Source organism: Magallana gigas, chromosome 5 (assembly GCF_963853765.1).
Source record: "Magallana gigas chromosome 5, xbMagGiga1.1, whole genome shotgun sequence".
Lineage (NCBI taxonomy): Eukaryota > Metazoa > Mollusca > Bivalvia > Ostreida > Ostreidae > Magallana > Magallana gigas.
This window is the reverse complement of record NC_088857.1, coordinates 28,743,855-28,764,416: the sequence shown is the minus strand read 5'-3', so window position 1 is coordinate 28,764,416 and position 20,562 is coordinate 28,743,855. Positions and strand designations below refer to the sequence as shown.

At 34.0% G+C, this 20,562-nt stretch overlaps 2 protein-coding genes across 2 annotated transcripts; both read right to left on the bottom strand.

Annotated features, from left to right (window-relative positions):
* Window positions 1-13,420: 13,420 nt before the first annotated feature.
* On the bottom strand, window positions 13,421-14,518 carry LOC136275605 (uncharacterized). Its single transcript, XM_066085198.1, has one exon. It carries the CDS (start codon window positions 14,516-14,518, stop codon window positions 13,421-13,423), a length of 1,098 nt encoding a protein of 365 aa, XP_065941270.1.
* Window positions 14,519-15,287: 769 nt separating this feature from the next.
* LOC136275604 (uncharacterized) lies at window positions 15,288-16,943 on the bottom strand. The gene has a single exon (XM_066085197.1). It carries the CDS (start codon window positions 16,941-16,943, stop codon window positions 15,288-15,290), a length of 1,656 nt encoding a protein of 551 aa, XP_065941269.1.
* Window positions 16,944-20,562: the final 3,619 nt, after the last annotated feature.

Here is a 20,562-nt window from a genome sequence, read left to right as displayed (position 1 = left end):
TTTATATTGTTTCCCCTGTTGTTTTAAGCAATGAATGCTTATTTTTGGATGTCGTCGGTCCTATGACACACCAAGCGGTGCAGACAAATTGAATGGCGCGCGTTTATAAGCGTGATATCATGGTTTGTCTTCACCGCTTGGTGTGTCATAGGACCGACGACATCCAAAAATAAGCATTCAATGCTTTATACATATACGAGGGTTGTTCGGAAATTATTGAGACAACACGGATATTTCCACTTCTAAGTGACGAATTATGGTGAAAATTGGCATGAACATTGGAGAAACCTTAAAAAATAACTAAAGAAAGTAATCTTTAAAAAATATTTAATATTTTGTTTACAACGGTAGATAAACAAATCGGTGGTCGGGGTACCCAGCGCAAGCATAAACTCGGAGAATAAGAGAACTAATACATAGTCTATCTAAGTGTCCGCAAACTTACAGCTTATACTAAAAGAAATCAGATTATAAATGTTCATGTTGCTATTTATTGTGACTAACTTTTGATCAAGTTTCACTAGTGTTTGAGTTGAAATACGGATATGGTACAGATATATTTACCAAGCAATAGGAATTTGAAAACGACGGCATATAGAAATTGGACGTCAAGGCGGCGCAGCGAATATACATCAAATTGATGAAATTTTCGGAAAAAGACTTTTAATGCCAACCAATTGCTTTAACAAAAACTATACGATGGCAAGGGATAAAGAAGATCAGTTTATCGTCTTTTTTCACTAATTGTTTAGCTAGAATTCAGACAAAATGACTAAATATCAAGTAATTTTTACACACTAACTGATGTCAACAGTTCTAAAATATGTACACAGAATCACTGTAGGAGACATTTCACAGTAATTTTACCTTTGGTTAGAAATGACCCGATTTTTCCCCACAAAATTCAAGAATGGAGGGAATATGCGAATGTTGACATCTTGAAATGTAAACAAAAGATGAGAAATGAAGAATTAATTCTAATTTCCCTTTGTTTGTTAGGTGTTTAAAACATAGGATCAATAACATGCGTTAAAATGACGTTGCGGTAAGTTTGCGGTTGCGCCGGGTCACTGGGCGATGGCAACTTGGTCTGCTTACCAGGAATGATCTAATCATTCTATGGACAATAAATTTTTTACATTGATACACGCTATCCTGGTGTACATTTTGGTGAAATTTCAAGGGTTTATCTTTTTCCCCAAGGAAATAAGAGTAAATGTCTCAATAATTTCCGAACAACCCTCGTACATGTACCAACTGAAAACTGGAAAAAAGGCTATTCGATGTACTCACTTGTGCATGCAAGTCATTCAAGCGTGAGTGGCTGAAATTGAGAAATGCATAACGCATGCATTTAGTTGAGATCGACTATAGTAAGAAAAAAGAGGTCTAAGGAAGGGTCGTATTATTTTTAATAAAATCAAAGTTGATACCACTGCATTCAGCATCTTGTTTTACTGATATTAGTTTTTCCGTATCTAAAATGCAACTTGTCTACTGATACACGTATATTAAGCAAAAACGAAACAATTTTTCACATTTTTAGGATTTGCAAAAACATTATCAAAAAAAAGAAGAAATGATTACAACAGATACCTTAGAATAATACTTACAAATAGTTTTACTGAAATATTAAAGCTTGGAGTTTATTCATTTCAAGTTTTAATTTTTTTTGTATTCTCTATATTTAAGATTTAAAATCTACGAAAATTGTTAAGTCTTACGTAAAACAGATCATCAGAAAAGTATCATTCTTGCGCCTAATTGTTTTTCAGCAAGCGAATTAATTGTAAATTATCACCTTCAAACGAAATCGTTGTAAACTATTATCTAAGACTATTTTCTACCAATCACATAGCAGAGGAATTGCAGAACCCGGAGACTGTAAATTTTTAATGAATGTCTATAAACTATAGGACTGCATTCAATTTGCTTAGGTTGAGTACGAAACGGAAAAAATGAAATGTACACATACTGTGAAAAATGTAAAGTAATATTTAGAGAACCTTTGAACTACATATAGTGAATTTTCCGATATCGTACAAGAGGGTGGAACCCCCAAAACTGGTATCGGACGATGCATGCGTTTACTCTAAATATTTCGTATCATTGGGTACAAGTTATTGCATCAGTTTTAAAGATAAAACTGTGATCTAACATGAATAGGGGCGGCCTAAATTTGACCAATCGGAACTCAATAATGAAACCACGAGTTCACAAGTTGAAGGCGCGAGTCAGTTTTCTCAGAGGTAATTATGGAGGACGGTCGTGATTTTATGCTCTCCATGTACATTCATTTTTATGGAGGATCATCTAAATCTAAAAGAAGAGGCATCAGACATATTCAGCTGCAAAACAAGGACATTAAATACTACTGCTTCATTGGTGAATTGAACTATATATTAAACACAGTACTGTATCAGTATATATTTTTTATTTAAGTTATTGTTTTACATTATTAAGATTATGTAAATTTAGCAGCTGTATTAAATTAATTGAGTAGCTATATTAATTCATGTCATTTTATTTGAAATTAAAGTATTTATCGTCACCATCAAAATTTCATTTTGCATTTTCAGCGGAGAGATGTTTGGCGGACTTTTACATTGCATACTCAGTAGCTCAAAGCCCTCGGTCATTTTACTGACGACCTTTGGCAGATGATATTCAGTACAGGGGACAGGTTTTTGGAATAAACAAAATCAAGGGTCTGATGAAAGAAATAACCGGACACACTGTACTTATTGAGAATTTTACAAATCGAACCAGCTTTATCAAGCGGATGCCGATGATAAAGATATCATGAGTAGAACATGGCGTCGGTCCAAATCGGCTGTTAGGTAGAACAAGCGTCCAATTCCGTTTTTCAAGAAAGTGAATTAAAAGTTTTGGATCCTATTAAAAAGACAGAGAAAATGTTAGACTGCACTAGTGCTTGTGATATCAATCTAGATGTATCGCTATTTTCGGTAACTACTAGAAAAGCGACACCACGAAGTCATTTTTAACGGTGATTGTGTTTTAAATTTCTACGCATACAATTTTGAATTTGTGCTTAATTTTCAAAACTACAATTTTGATCCTAACTTTGCATTCAGTTGGATATACTAAAAAGGATTTAAATACGCATTTTTATACGCATTTTTGCCAATAAAATTTTTTTTGCTTCGTGACTTTATTTAAGTTGTAAGGTTAGAGCCATTTGAACATGCTATTATCTGAATGTGGTTTATCTGGATACACCACAGTTGTTGAAGCACACCTTAACCATGATGTATCAAAGATAAAAACACAAACGTCATCAAACCATTTAAGCAATAAGTAGATGCTATAATCGATATTATTTTTGGATGATATTAAATCAATTTAAAATATTGGTTGTAATTATTACATGTATTATCCCTTTACATGTAAATACTCAAACTCTTGATAAATTTTCATGTAAATTGTTATTGTAGGAATGAGTTGTCCGTGGTCTTTCAATAGACCAAGATATCGATGCCATGATATCAAAAGAGCTAGAACAATCAAGGCAGTCTATGGATAATATTATGATAAATAAATGTTTATAAATTAAAACTTAAAGAATGTTATTGGGATTTAAAAGGTTATACAGTTGAGATCAAAGCTTCGAAACTTCGAATATATGTAGTATTATTTGATGATTTGGGATTTTGAAAAATAAAAAAAAAACAACATACATTTACAATTTTTAGTTAAATTCAGACATGTTTCAGTGTTTACATTATATTTTGAACTAATTTTTCTACTGAAAGAACCGTTAGCTACAAAACATGATCTCTTTGACACGACATAAATTTTGCATTTAAAATAAAAAAAGATGTAGGGGCATGTGTTTTGTATTTTTAATTTGTTCACAGGGACTAAAATACGCTCAAGTGTAAAATTTGTGCATAGTTATGTAATATTTGCACAAAGTTGTAAATGTTGCATGCAAACTGGGCTATAATCGCTGTTTAGATTAAATCTTTTTTCATATTTTCGTATTCTCCGGAAATAGTTACCCAGGAAGTAAAACTCCCCACAGAACTTTAAGTTTAAATGCAGACTCGACCAGTGAAGGAACTAATAGCCCATTATCTCTGAACGTATTGTAAACCAATATGTACATTTGGCTTATACTATCCTTTTTTGCAATTATTCGACATGTGTTATCAAGTAGTTTTGGAGGAGGCTTGCTTTCGTGGAAGGCTGTAAATAAAAAAGAGGTCATGTTAATTTATTTAAATTTCCTTTACTAAATAAAAAAAAATTGCATGCCGAATTTTGTTACTTTTTTATAACTTTAGAGTGATATATTATATAAAGACAAATTATGTCAATTGTAACTTAAGATTAGAAATTAGTAAAAAAAATTGGTAACTTTAAGTTAAAAAAGTATGTAGCAAATGAAAAAAAAGAACTTCCTATCGGTTTTTTTTTCGTGATTTTCTACAAGATATCAATGGGATTTTCAAAGACTTTAAAATATCAATTAGGAATATGCATTTGAAGATAAACCAATGCACTAGAAATAGCAGAAATTTCAAAATACAACTCTTATATACAAATTTTCGCAATAATGTGGAATCTTACCTTATATAAAAAAAAAATCGCTGTTTTGAAATCGAAGGGAACAATTTTCGTAGAAAAAAAATCCTTATTTATAACCGTATTTGCACTTTTTGCAATCTTAAAAACTCTTATATCAAGACATGCAGTACTTAAAAACCGAACCTATCATATTTCATTCCACTAAAAGAATAAATTTTAAATCGTTTTATCATTTCAAGCTTTTTAGCACGCGCGCCAATAGCAAATTTTTACAATGCTTGTTATTTAATAATGGAAATATAAGCATTATTTGTGCACAATTAAATATTCTTGGTGATGCTTTTTTAGAAGTTCCCCTGCAAAGATTCTGATAAAAAATTGAAATGTCTTTTAAAACGATACAGTTTTTTTCATTTAAATATGTGTACAACACTTTATGGCGTTTTAAGTGCGCAGTTTTCGTATTGATGAATTAATTTCATAAATATATGCATAATACAGTATAAAAAAATCACTTCTGAAATTCGAAAAATTATTTATCAAATAAAACTAGAATGACAACGTGATTTGGTCTTCATCTGCATGTGACGCAGGTTTTGAGGTCATTTCAATGACATATTCAAATCTATAATAACAGCCTTAATAGTTATGACGCAAACCCAGAGAAAAAAAATTTAAACGCATTAGTCTCATGTTTATTCTTTGATTAAATAACCTTGCATGGTTGCAGTCTTAAATGTAGAAAACAATTTAATTATATGATAAACGGTGCATCCAGCATGACACCCTCTAGCAATCTCTTTTTAAAAACAAATCTAGAGCCTGTTAAATGTAGACTATTTATTATAATAAGTGTTACTTTTGTTTACAAGGTATTACTTCATGTAGTATGGAATTCGAGGACAAAAGTAATTTAGATTTTCAATTTTAATGTTACATCAAAATTTGTGTCTTCCTATCTTAAACCTCGATCATTTATATTCGTCCCTAAAAAGATTGTAGAAATAATGACGCAACTTTTATTGATATATATCATTATTGATAGATTTCTTTTTAAAAGTTTAGAATTTTTTTTAACGGAATTGCAGGATATATCGGACTATTTAAACGTTTATTCCCATTAACAGCCCGGTTACTTTTCACATGTCTAAAAATATTTAGTTAAATATTCCATAGTCAACAACCGAAAGCATTGATGGAAAGTCACAAAGTACTCGTTCGGTAAGAAGTACCACGACGATTTCTCAAAGGCGAAAAACAACAAATGGTAGTGAAGCACCACAACAGGTAGATAAAAGGCATAGCATGTCATATTCTTCCTTCCCGTATTATAATAAATAAAAAATACTTTGTTTTTCGTTCCATTTAACATATTTAACATTTGTGTAATTTCTTTAATAAAATATTAAACTTTACTGTACAACATTACTGCTTTTAATACATGTAATAATGCAATTTATTAAATTGAATAAACATGTATGGTTGACTTTTTAGCTCATCTGAACCGAAGGTTCAAGTCAGCTTTTCTGATCACCCGTTGTCCGTCGTCCGTCCGTCTGCTCGTCCGTCTGTAAACATTTCAAATTTTCAACTTCTTCTCCAAAACCACTTGGCTAATTTTGACTGAGGTTGGCACAAAGCATTTTTATCAAAAGGCGATTATAAATTGTAAAATTCAAAGGCTAAACCCTTTCCAAACGGGAAATGATCGTGAAATTGTGAAAAAGGAGGTATCTTTTAAAATCTTCTTCTCAAGAACCGCTGCACCAGTATTGCCAATTTATATATGAAAATTTCTATATGTATGGCAGATTCTAAATTGTAAAAATGATGACCCCTTGTCTAATACTAAGGCCCTAAAAAGGGTTCAAAGTATGTGTTGTAAGCGTGTTCTGACCATGTGTTCATTTACATAAAATCGAGCTCGATATTCTAAATTACAAAATCAAGGCTATTTCTTTGTACTAACTGTCATTTTGAAGAAGAAAAGTTTGTGATTTGTCGATTAAACTTTAAAGCTAACGTTTCTAACAAAGAATGATATAAAATAAGAATATTTTATGAAATACTGGTAGACCGTAGTTTCGACATTTATATATTTTGCAGAATCAAAACATTTATACATTTCCAGAATCAATGAGGGTTTTTCGAAGAGAGGTGAATGAAGATGATGCCTGTCCACTCCTTATGAGAAAACATATGCAAATGACAGTTAGGCCCATTTAGTGTATTCCATATAATTCAGCACATTTAAGTCAGGATATTTAGATACTAGTCTGTATGAGTTGTAGTGAGTGCGTTATTTTACCCAAAAACAATAAGTTGTTTGGGATATGTTTTTGAAGGGGCATGGTCAAGATTTCTTTCTATTTTTATTGTTAACTATAGATTTAAATGATTTATTCTTGCTGTTGTCATGTCAAAAACTGTCAGTTAACAGGACATAAAACGGAAATGACATCAAAAATAAATTATTTAATGTTGATATTAACATTTCCTTTATAATATTGTTGAAATTAATTATTTTTATGCCCCCGACATAAAATGTTTTGGGCACAAAGTGGTACCCCGTTCAGTCATTCCGACATTCTGTCCTGTCATTCCTCATCATTTACTTTCCAATCATTATCTCAACAACCGTTTCACACATTTAACTCAGATTTAATGCATGGATGTGTCTTATAAATATATACAGGCTGAGTTCGAATTTGGTTCCGGTCCAATGATTGTTACAGAGTTACGCCTAATGGATTTTGGGAAAAAATGAAAAATTCTCAGTTTCCGCTTTCTAACTTTTGAAGGGATGCATAAGTAAGCTAAAGTTATTATTGAACAATTGTCATACTTTTGATATTAGAATTCTTTCTACGTTTTGTTTGTTTAAATAAAAAATAAAGCTTGAAACTTATATAACATACACAGATTTCAAACTTAACCGCAAGCTCCTCCTAATCATTTTATTCAATGCAAATCAGATTATATTTCCTTTAAACAAAATTTAAAAAGCTATTCTTCAAACGACTATCAAAAGCACTACAACGAAGAGTACATCAGAAACTTCTATTAGTTAAATTTCAACCAAAAACACTCACTAACATCTCTTCTAAAAAAATACAGACAACAGCACCCGGTTAGACATTAACGTCACAGAAATCATAATCAAAAGAACATTATACCGTTAGTTTTCAGACCAGCTTATTTAACACGTAGGTGGTAAAAATACTGATGTTACATCTAAAAAGTTCTAGATCAACAGCCGTATATTAAAATGAAAGTCACTAAGTCCTCAGTCATAAGTTGGTAATACGGATAGTACTCAAACTAATACAAACAATACAGGATGTAGTAAAAGTACTACAAAAGGTAGAGAAAAGCACAGTCATATGTATGTCATGCTACAATGAATAAAAAGGAGCATTATCATAGTGCAAAATTTTTTTTCAGAGCAAATAATCATACTTTACGTACACAGAGCTTTTGGGTAAAGGGGCTGAAGTGTCCCTGAACCAAGTTTCAAGGTCTTTCAAGTTTAAATGTGAGGTCTTAGAAGAACTCTTTAAATCAATATTATACCATACTTTATTATGCATTTAGATAAGGGGTAAAATGCTTTAATATAAATTCCATGCCAACTTGAAAATATCTAAGACCTAGTTTAAGGTCTAAGCAATGCTTTTCTTCCCATTGTGCATTACTTAAACAAGGTCTTTTAAAAGGGTCACTATCTCAATGATGTCTAGTATTTTTGACAATCTTTATCTCTTTGTAATTTATTGCTAACTTTTTTCTCTAAAATGATTTTCTATGAAGAAAAATGATTGCAGTCGTTATTTTATTTAGTATACATTAATCAAGTAATTTTCGGGAATACAACTGGCTGACTTAGGTATTTTGTCAATATAGAATATCTAAAAACCATTAGAAGATTTTAGTATACATCCACTAACCGAATTCTTATTTTGTAACCGATAAAGATTCGTTTCTTATTTTTTTTTTTAAGATGACGATTTCAAGTTAATTGTTGGACTTGAGGTCGGAATACCGCTGTTCATTTTAGCAGTTCTTATTGCGATCATCATTGTTTTCTTTGTTCGAAGAAAGCGTCATACAAGAGAAATGTCGTTATCGTCTTCTGATGACAATTTTGAGTGAGTTGACTACAGACTGTATTTAAACGAAATAGCACATGATCAATCATACTATAGAAACATTTGTTTCAGACATTGCGTATCTTAAATAGAGATGGTGATGCGGTTTCTGTTTTCCTTTTTACATTATCTGTTTTGGCTCACGTACCTGGTTCTAGTATTCTGTATTTGTTTGAATATATATTGTGGTATATCTATAATTATGTATTTTTATATGTTTGATACTTGAAATTTATACTCCATTTATATTTTGTTTAAAACTATTGATGCCCTGTCTATTGCTATTTAAATTCTACTGTTTGTAAGTGTATAAATACGACTGTCTTCGGGCATTCGCGAGACTCTATTGATGGTCTACGGACGAAGCTCTCCCCTCTTCCCCTTTTCGTCATTCATTAAGGTAAATTTTCACTTCTCCTTCTGAATTTATAAACGGAATCAAACGATGTTTTTTTATGTTCAATATTTGATCTTTGCTTAAGAAATTTGTAAATCTTCTTTATCTTTATTATTTTGTAATTCAGAGGCAAACTGAAAAGAATTAACCTAAGCTGATGTGGAAAGACGTTTTCGTCTTCTTTTATTAACTACATTTTTGGTTGCCGCGACCGGATCAGTTTTCAATGAATTTACAAATTGGCATGCAGAAATTTAATTCATTTTCTTCTATCAGAAGTTCTTAAATTTAGTCAAGAAATTGAAGATCTTTTTCTAGAAATTGAAATTTTAGAAAGAGAAATAATTCAAAAGACAAATGTCAGCTCTGGTTATATTACGATTGAAACATAATTTACTGTGAAAATACGCAGAGTGAACTCGATTCACTGAACTCGCCTCTCATTGACGCACTTCCTATGCATACCCATTCAAAGGCTCGGAGCAGTGAACACGATTCACCGGTAACAGGTGCTGTATAAACAAACCCTTTCATACTAGTACATCGAAACGACATGTTCAATTTATTGAACCCGACCAAAGTGAAACTGTGTATGTTCCCAAACCACCTTCATCTACTAGGAATGCTCAACAAATTAAAACAAGGGCAGATGAAACAAATGTAAATCATTGTTGGAATACATTCTTAGAACTCCGTGTAATCATTATAGTTTTGCCACTTCTAGTAGGTCAAAATCTGAGAACGCTAGTTAGTCTGTCGAACTTACAGAAATTCCAAGCTCTGGTTTATCACATCAATTTACGAACAGAATTCACAGGAAAGCAAAGGAACCTTACATATATGATTGAAAACCGGGTAGAACTTCATATGCGATATGTTTTACATATGTAACTCCTGCTTTAATAAAAACATTCCACTTTAACATTTTACCTTTGTTTGTTACTTTTGAATTACAAAAAAAGACAAAAAATTATACACCTCACTTTCTTTTCCGTTGAATATCACATAATCTTCTATTGCGCTAAACATTTCTTTGTAAAACTGAGGTAATGTAGTTAATTAAGTCTTGACTAAACAATCTCAGTAAAAATGTTTCTGAATTTGCGCCTAAAGAACATATCTTTGACAGGTGATCTTTTAAAATGTGTTTTTACAAAAAATCTTTCGATGTACAAAAATATTTAGCTAGAAATTTAAGTCTAAATGATAACATTTTGAGATAAATAGCAATCAACATTAAACCATTATGTTTATCACCAACAATACTTTTGTAAGACACCAAATGTGCACCATAATTCCACAAAAAATAATATATTCTTTTTGTATTGAATCTCTTGCCCATTTAGGCATTGATTAAACAGATAACAAATACCACTACAGTAACTTTGACATCAACATAGTATTTATAACAACTGCCCTTCCTTGAATTGTTAAATCTCTTTGTCTCCACAAATTAAGTATTTTTTTTTAAAAAAAATTTCACTTTGTCTTTCCAATTTAAAACTTCACATTCTTCTTGTTTTTACTAAAAATATACCAAGTATTTTCATAATATTTGTTACAGAAATATCAAAAGCGTTTTGCACCTGATGCATTTCCATATAACTCAAAAACTTGTAAAACTTCTGTTATAGAACCTGTATCAGATATTGTCATAGCTGTATCATCAGCGTGTTGAAACATTAAAGCCACCTTGTCAGACATTTGTATAGGTATTCCTTTTATATGTGTGTTACTTCTCATTGCATGACACAAAGGTTCTGCTGATAAAACATATAATAAGGCAGATATTGGACAACCCTGTCTGACCGAATTTTTAACTGGAAAATAATTTGTTAAAAAAACCATTACATTTGACACTACTAAAAATGTCATAATAAAATATCTTTATCCACCTTTCAAAATAAGGTCCAAAACCAAATGTATCTAAAACATCAAATAAATAATCATGACTTACTCTATCAAAGGCTTTTTCTTGGTCTTTTTTACAATGTAGCCTTCCAAATTATCCATTTCTACTTAATCAATAATGTTTCTATCACTAAAAATAGTATCTTCAATATCTTTTTCTAGTATACAACATGTTTGAGCATCTGATATAATATTTGGTAAAACAAATTTCAATCGATTTGCCATGACTCTAGCAATAATTTTATAATCAACATTAAGTAAGCTAATAGGTCTATAATTTTTCAAACATCTTTTGTCTCCCTTTTTCTTGTACAAGAAAGTAATAACACCCATTTTCCTGCTCTGTGATAAGAATTCTTTTGTTTCTATTTCTTTATACAATATAAACAAATATCATTTAAATATGGCAAAAACATTTTGTAAAATTCAACTGTTAGTCCATCTGGGCCTGGACTTTTGTTATTGGACATTTCTTTAACTGCTATTATAATTTCTTCATTGTTAATACAGTTTTCACATAACTCAAGTCATTCTCGTCTAATCTTTTATCAACAAATGATAAAAAATGCTCCTTACTTTCTTCTTTAATACTGACAGATGAGTATAATTTTGAGAAAAACTTACATTGAATATCTAGTAACGCTTCTGTATCGTTTTTATTTACACCATCATCAACTAATTCTTTAATTGAATTGGATTTTTGTCTAACTTTTTCCAAATTCAAAAAATATTTTGTACATTTATCTGACTCATTGGCCCATTGAGCCTTTGACCTTAACATTGCACCTCTACATTTTCCTAATTCAAACTCTGACAGTTCACATTTCAACGCCACATAATTTTCAATATCCATTTTTTCTCCATTTGCAATATTCTCAGATAACATTTTTATTTTGTTTTGTAGAGTAAAATATTCTTTGTTGCGTTCTGTGGCCCTTCTTTTACTATAACTCTGAGAATACTTCTTAATTTTGTATTTCAAATTATCCTACCAAACTAGTAGTAATGTATTGTATAATATGCAATCTTTTTCTCTTTCTATCAGTTCTTCAATTTTTCCTTTGTATATATCATCACTATGTAGTAAATTATCTAGAATACATATTTCAGGACCTCTTTCAACATCATCATTATTGCAATAAAGCACAACTATTGAATGAGCACTCAAAGTAGTTTCAACATAATAAATATTTCTAACATACTTGTTCAAATCCATAGAATTCAAAAAATAGTCTATTGTACTTTGAACTAGTATATTTTCAATCACCATTTTTCTGGATAGAACTTTTTCTTTTTTATTTCTATTTCTCCATATATCATCAACATTATGTTTAGTCATAAATTCAAACAGTGCATTATAACCTTTGTCATACATATGGACTGTTTTCCCACAACGATCTATTTCACTAAGCGTGTTATTAAAATCTCCTATAACATAAGACATTTGGCCTTTTCTTTCTTCACTTTCTTCTTTCTCTTTATTTTTCCTTCGATAACGATTTCGTCGTCCTGTTCTGAGGACTCGGAACTTACTGAATTTTCTCGTACGACCTCGTTTTCTTCCGCGTTATTTTGATCCCGATGTCTATCGGCACTATAAACGGGAACACTGATTTTTCCACTATTTTCTTTCACCTCTGAATCAACTTCGGTGTTCTGCCACAGGCACATTTTCTACGTTGAAGTAAAACGCCCAGCTTTTTACATTCTTTATTCAGCCAATATAGCAAGAAATTTACGGTACATGTAACAACTGAAATTTAACAACATATGGACATTCCTACTATAACTAATATAATTAGAAAAATTTATCAAACACTGCACTTTCATACACACTTGCCAAAAATCTCGAATGAAGTTTTAAATTAATAATCAGAAAAAAATATTACAATATGTAGGTGTAAGAAAAAAGACATACATCGTTGCGCCTTTGCACCACAAATATGGATGACAAAGCGTCCCTGACGCTGTAAATGGTCTTCAAAATGGATCTGTGCGTCCCAGACGCGCGGGAAATAATGTCTCCCAGAAACAGCTTACCGGATGTAATTATCACCAAGTAAATTAGGAACCCAAAACTGACCGGCACCGTAAATTCCGGTGACGTTACACTCCCCGCCTGACGTTCTATAATGTCACTCTTCTTAAGGTGTAAATAAGTGAACTATCTCAGTGATAGGTCTCACATAAGTAATACAAGTTCCGTTTTTAACGGTGCGTAGCTCTACTTTCCGAACATGTCCATCTTTACTTGGGAAGGTACGTTGAACAACTGCCATTGGCCATTCGTATCTAACGGTGTCAGAATCCTTTTAGAGTACTACGTCATCAACTTTGATGTCTTCCTTAGAATAAGTCCACTTCCGCCTTGTTTGAAGACTGTAAAGGTATTCTTGCTGCCATCTTTTTTTCAGAACTGGTTGGCTAATAGTTGTGTGTGTTTCCATGATGATCTGTACATGTCCTTCACATCAACTGCTTGAAATGGTCCATAATCAACTTCAGTCTTTTGTGTCAGCAATACTGAAGGGGAAAGAACTGATGGCTGTGTTGGATCTACCGACACGTTCGCTAATGGTCGACTGTTGATAATAGCACAAACTTCATACATAAATGTATTCAAAACATCATGTGTAAGTGGTTTCTTTGACTCCATGATGATAGCATTAAGAATTCTGCGCGCTGTTCCAATGATTTTTTCCCACATCTCTCCCATATGGGATGCATGTGGTGGGTTAAATATCCAAGTAGAGCCATTTTCCACCATATACTTCTTCAGGGTTGGAGATTCTATAATGATTGCATTGATGTTAAGTGCATCTGTACTCCCAACAAAATTAGTTCCTCTATCTGAATAAAACTCAGTGACTTTACCGCGCATTGCTACAAAACGCCTGAGGGAATTGATAAAGGCACTGGATGTCATCTCGTCCACCAGCTCTATTTGTACTGCTCTGCTCGTCAAACATGTAAATAAGATTGCCCATCTTTTAGCATTAGCAACTCCTCCTCTAGTTTTTCTAGCTGCCACCTCCCAGGGCCCAAAGGTGTCTACTCCCACATATGTGAACGGTGGTGATGGCTTGCATCGAAAATCAGGTATATTACCCATTTTCTGTGTTTCAAGTTTACGTCGTAACTTTTTACAAATTACACACGAGTTTAATAATGATGAAATAAGTCTCTTGGCACCCATTACCCAGTAACCTGCGGATCTCACAGCACCTTCAGTGAGATGACGTCCCTGATGTTTACATTTCTGATGATGGTGCTTTATAAGCAATCTTGCTACATGCGACTTTTTCGGAACAATAATAGGTCCGTTGGATCCAGCCAGTACATCTCCGGTGAGAATTCTGCCTCCTACACGTAGCAGACCTTCGTTATCCAGATAAGGGTCCAGTTTTTGTAGCGGACTACCTTTGGTGACTGGTTTGTGCTCCTTAAGTCTTTCTATATCCTGTCCATAAGCTTCAAGCTGTACACTTTTGATAACAATCTTCTCCATACTTTGGTAAAGCTTTGTTTGACTGAGCTTTTCAAGATTGATTTTCTGGCGAATAACACTACGCATGAATGATAGTCCACGCATTAGAGAATCCCAGGTAGAAAATCTTGTGAACACATTTGAGTTCAATCCATGAAGTACACTTGTCTTAACTACAGTGACAGTCCTTTTAATATCACAGTCATTATCAGGGTCCAATAACGGATATTTTGAATAATCTTGTTGATTATGATCCAAAATAATCTTTGGTCCAGTTAACCACACAGATGTTGCAAGTTCGTTTGCAAAAACAGAACGTGTTCCTATATCAGCTGGATTCTGGTCTGATTTCACAAAGGTCCACTGTTCTGATTTTGAATTTGTAAGTATCCGTTGGACTCGGTTTGACACGTACGTGTGAAATCGTCTGGTCTTGTTATATAAGTATCCTAATATGACACGACTGTCAGAGTAGAACTGCATATCATGAATCTGTGTATCAAGTTGACACTCGACAAATGAAGCAATTTCTGTTGCAAGAAGAGCTGCGCATAGTTCTAACCTTGAAACTGTATGTCCATGGTGAGGAGCTAGTTTAGATTTTCCGGTTACAAATCCTATGTAGGTTTCTCCCGTGTTTGTAACTTTGATGTAGGTAACAGCAGATATTGCTTTTTTTAGATGCATCCGCAAAGGTGTGGAGCTCGATCTTTTCAGCATTCTTCATAGATACTGCAACATACTGCCTAGGTATCTTCACATCGCATAGGTGATGAAGAGAGCTTCGCCATTACCGCCAACGCAGGATTATGTCTCTAAGAAGAGGATCATCCCATTCGAGTTGTAACTGTGTAATGTCACGAAAAATAAATTTTCCAGCCAAAATGACAGGTGACAGGAATCCTATAGGATCGTACAGGCTATGTAAACAAGATAGCACACCACGCTTTGTTTCTGGTACATCTTTGAGATCTGTTGAGAAGATAAAAGCATCTAGTGATAAAATCCAGATTAAGCCCAAACTACTCTGTGCAGGAGTTGTATGTAGATCTAAATGTACATCGCTTAAATCCTTTGCTCTATCCTCTGGTGGTAAAGCATCCATAACAATTTGGCTGTTGGAGGCAAATTTGTGAAATCTAATTTTGCCTCTATCTCTTAGAATTTCCTGTGTTCTTAACAAAATATCTAAAGCTTCATTGTCTGTATCGTAAGACGACAGTCCATCATCAACATAGAAGTTTCTTGTAACATAATATTTCACATCACTATCACAAGGTTCTTCTACACATTTGTGGAGACAATATGTGGCGACAGCGGGTGACGGTGAATTCCCGAATAGATGTACACACATTCTGTAGTCTTGAAGAGACTTGGTAGGATCATTGTCTCTAAAACATATGAAACGAACGAAATTTCTGTGTTCTTCATCAATGTGAAACATATGAAACATCTGTTCTATATCTCCAGTGATGGCGAAACGCTCCTTATGAAAACGCAAAAGTACGCCGAGTAGATTGTTAGTAAGATCCGGTCCTTGAAGTAAGGAAGAGTTCAATGAATGTCCTTGATAAATGGCTGAAGAGTCAAAAACCATACGGATCTTGTTGGGCTTTTTTGGATGGAATACTGGAAATATGGGAAAATACCAACATTCTTCTCCCTGTTGGACCTCTGGAGCTTCCTCTGCAAATCCATTATCAAACACATTTTCCATAAACTTTATGGCTAAGTTCATTTTCACAGGATCACGCTTAAAAGTTTTCAGTAGTGAATAAGTCCTTTTCAACGCTTGTTCTCTGTTGTTAGGTAGTCTATTTCTGTTTAATTTGAATGGTAACGGAGCTGACCAATGTCCTTTCTCATCTTTATGACACTTTTCCTTCATGATTTCTAAGAATTCTCTGTCCTCGATTGACATTCCTGGAATGTTATCGTCTTTGGTGCGTTCAAAGATCTGAGAAAGCTGAATTCCATTCTCACATGAACACTGAATGTCTGTATCATCTTGATATGTTGAGATTCTCAGATTTGATGAACATGGGGTAAAATGAGTTCCTCGTCCAGAAGGTGAAATCTGAGTCTTGTTCACAACCACATGTTGAGGTCTGTGTACTCTACCTAGGCAACATTCTCCTATAACGGCCCAGCCTAAGGGAAGTCGCTGTGCGAAAGGTAGGTTTGGTTTATCAATCTTTTGTTCCAGCACATGATGAGCACTGGGAACATCCCGTCCAATAAGAATCACTTCTGCTTTATCGTCTATTGGTGGGATCTCAGACTCCAAGTCTGATAAATGTTTGTATGGTTTAACTACAGCTGGGATTGGAATCTCCTCGTATGAAACAGGGATGTCATCACATTCAATAATTGATGGTAAGTATATTTGTTCGCCACTCTGTATTGAAGATACAACGAAATCAAAGGCTTGTCTCCCGGAGACCATGGTCGAACCACTGCATGATGACAATGTATATGAAATTTCTTGTCCCTTGATTCCAAACTTGTCAAAGAATGATGACTTCGCAAGTGTCCTGCTGCTTTGGTCGTCAAGAATCACATATGCTCTTTTCTTTAAATCGGCCAACTGGAAAAATGTTCACTAAAATAATCTTTGCACAAGATTTGCCACTGAATGCGGGTGAACAGATTTGAGTACAGTTAGTTGTAAAAGATGATATACTGTTCTCCCCGCCATGCGAATTTTCCTTATCCTCCCCGCCCTGGGAACTGTTAACATTAAAGGCACCACAATGTCTATCACTTTGACACATGTCACACTTTAATTTCACATTATAGTCTCTTGCTAAGTGTTCTTTGGAATCACAACATCTAAAGCAAATTCCATTTTCCTTGAGAAACTTTTTCCTTGAACCGATAGGAAGGGTACGAAACTTACGACAGTCTTTGATATTATGATTGGATTCAACTCTATGTTCTAAAAAGCATGATTTTCTTTGTCCTGTTGACTTGCTAGGCTTAACATCAGTTTTTCTTGAACGAATCTGTCCAGTGTTTTTGGTTTTAGTCTCTTTCTTTGTTGGTTCACTGAACTGAAATCCAGGGTCATTTCTCACACGACATAAGTCTTGTATAAATTTCACAAAGTATGTAAATGGTGGGTATGGAACACTATGACGCTCCTTATATTCTGAGGCCTTGTTTATCCATTTTTCTCTCCATTGATAAGGGAGTTTGCTTACTATTGGTGCAATTCAAAGAGAGGTGTCATAATAGGATAATGCTGCTGAATATGTAGGGTTCTTCTTCACACCATCCACTTGTGTCAGTAGATCAGACAGTTTGTAAAGTTCTTTAGGGTCCTTTATCGTAAGTTGCGGAAAAGCTGCCAACTTCGATTTTAATGAATCATCGATGAATTCGATAGCCCCATATCTCTCATCTAATCTTGCCCAAATCTGACGTAGTCCCCTTCCAGGATTTCTGGCGTTTGATTGTTGGATGTCCGCTGCATGTTTAGAGGACTCCGGTCCTAGCCATCTCACAAGTAACTGAAGTTCCTCGAATTATGAAATCTGCAGGTCCTTTATGATTGAGGTAAAGTTTAGTTTCCATGCGTTGTAAGCCTCTGGTTCATCATTAAAGTTACTAAACCGGGATAACAACACTTCCTTCCTTAACAAGAATTTAGTCACAGTTTCCACTGAATCCTCCTTTGGCTGAGTTAAAGGAACATCAAAGTTATAACTTGAGGGAATTGATTGAACGATTTTTGGATTCACATGTGATCTAACACTTGATTCTTGATCTTGAGAAACACTTTCTACATAATCTGCAACACGCTGACCTTTGTCTTTGGGTAGTTCATCTAAGATGGAATTTCTTTCACTTTTGGTTTCACTTTCTTCTCGTTCGAACACTTCGGCTTCTGCATCCGCGATTGCTGCTGAACACGTTTGATTCAGAATTTGTATTTGTCCTTCAATTTTTGACTTCTCGGTTTGAAGGTCAACTTGCTGTCTGATGAAAGCTAATTTAGCTTTTTCTGCTTCTGCCTTAACAGGACACGAGACTTTGACATTTCACTGACAGAATTTCTACTCTGTGATCGGGATCCTTCGGAACCACTTGCTCGTGATATGGTGTCTGCTGCGTCCAGAAGGGCATCCTCAATACGGTTCATGAGCTGATCTTTGATGTCAGAACGTTTACAAAATCTTGGTTCTTGAATAGAAAATTCTTCATTACTTTCTCTTGTGTTTGTTCTTTTAAGAAATGAAAGAAAGTCATTTGCACAATCAAAGTAAGTACGTTTAAATTGCTGAAGCTCTGCTTTAATCTTGCGTAATTCTTTAATATTCTTCTGGTCTATATTTTCATCTATATCAACTAAGATTTCTTCAATCATTGACCATGCCTTTTGTTCTTGAGAACTATATTTCTTAAGAAATGTCAAAAACTGTTCCATGCCTTTCTTTGTCTGCGTTTTCAGTCGTTTTCCCTCACCTTCCTCTGAAAGAACTGTCTCCTCTTCACTTACCTCCACGTCAACTATGGGTATGGGTTTTCCACCAGATGCCATATTGATAATACTGTAGTGATTTTCACATGAAATTATGCCAGGAAATTTTAAAAATATATACATATGCTAAAAATGGCATTAGACATGTTAGATGAGAAAAAATGCACAATTAAATTTCAAATTCACATGCACACCACAAAATACGTGAAAATTGTTAATGCTTCCTTTCAAAGTACTGATGCAAAGAACAGAGTTATCTTGTATTGAGAAAATATTCAACACCAATTGACCAAAAAAAAATATTTGATATAGCATATGATCATGATCGATCTATAATAACTGTACTATTGTTCATTTCAAATAATGTCAACATATTATTTGATATAAAGTTACCGATATGTCACTAGTGTTTGCACATATACACACAATGTCCAGGAACACCATGTACCACAAATACCACGGAAAAAATTCTCCAGCGAAGATTTGGACCAAAAATGGGGGGGGGGGGGGAGTTGGTTGGAAATCCCAGAATCACAGGAATCTGCTGTCCACCAGAAAGTCGTCTTATCCCCAGGATAGGCTGCAATCGACACTCAGAATGGTTGAGGTGGTAAACAAAACGATTTGTTACTGTTCTGCCACAGGCACATTTTCTACGTTGAAGTAAAACGCCCAGCTTTTTACATTCTTTATTCAGCCAATATAGCAGGAAATTTACGGTAACAACTGAAATTTAACAACATATAGACATTCTTACTATACCTAATATAATTAGAAAAATTTATCAAACACTGCACTTTAGTACACACTTGCCAAAAATCTCGAATGAAGTTTTAAATTAATAATCAGAAAATAATATTACAATATGTAGGTGTAAGAAAAAAGACATATATCGTTGCGCCTTTGCACCACGAAAAATATGGATGACAAAGCGTCCCTGACGCTGTAGAGGGTCTTCAAAATGGATCTGTGCGTCCCAGACGCGCGGGAAATAATGTCTCCCAGAAAAAGCTTACCGGATGTAATTATCACCAAGTAAATTAGGAACCCAAAACTGACCGGCACCGTAAATTCCGGTGACGTTACATTCGGGTTCAACTTTCTTTTGTTCATCGTGCGTTTTCCCAATATCATCTTCGGTTGGATTTTCCGGTGTTTCGTTTACTTCCATTTCTGGTTCTGATTCCCTCTCTTGTGCCTCGTCAAGCTGTGCGCCGTTCTCCTTATTCACCTCTTCAACAGGTCTGACATCTCCTGAACCCTACGAACACTCGTCTCCCCATTCAAGACAATCGTAACACTTTTTCACCGTACATGTTCTAGCGTAGTGACCTTGTTGTTTACATCTAAAGCAGACGAATAGGGCAAGCCCTAAACAGATGATCTTGCGAATAACATAACGAACACACTTTAATTTGCCCATTGTGAATAACCCTGTAGTATTCTTTTCTGAATTTGATTGTGTACGGTAAGGACTGCATATTTGGTAGTAATTTTACTCGTACATATACGTATCTCGTTCCATCGGCGATGTTTGTTCCACGGTAATATCGCCGTTTGATTGGAGATAATATTTCAATGT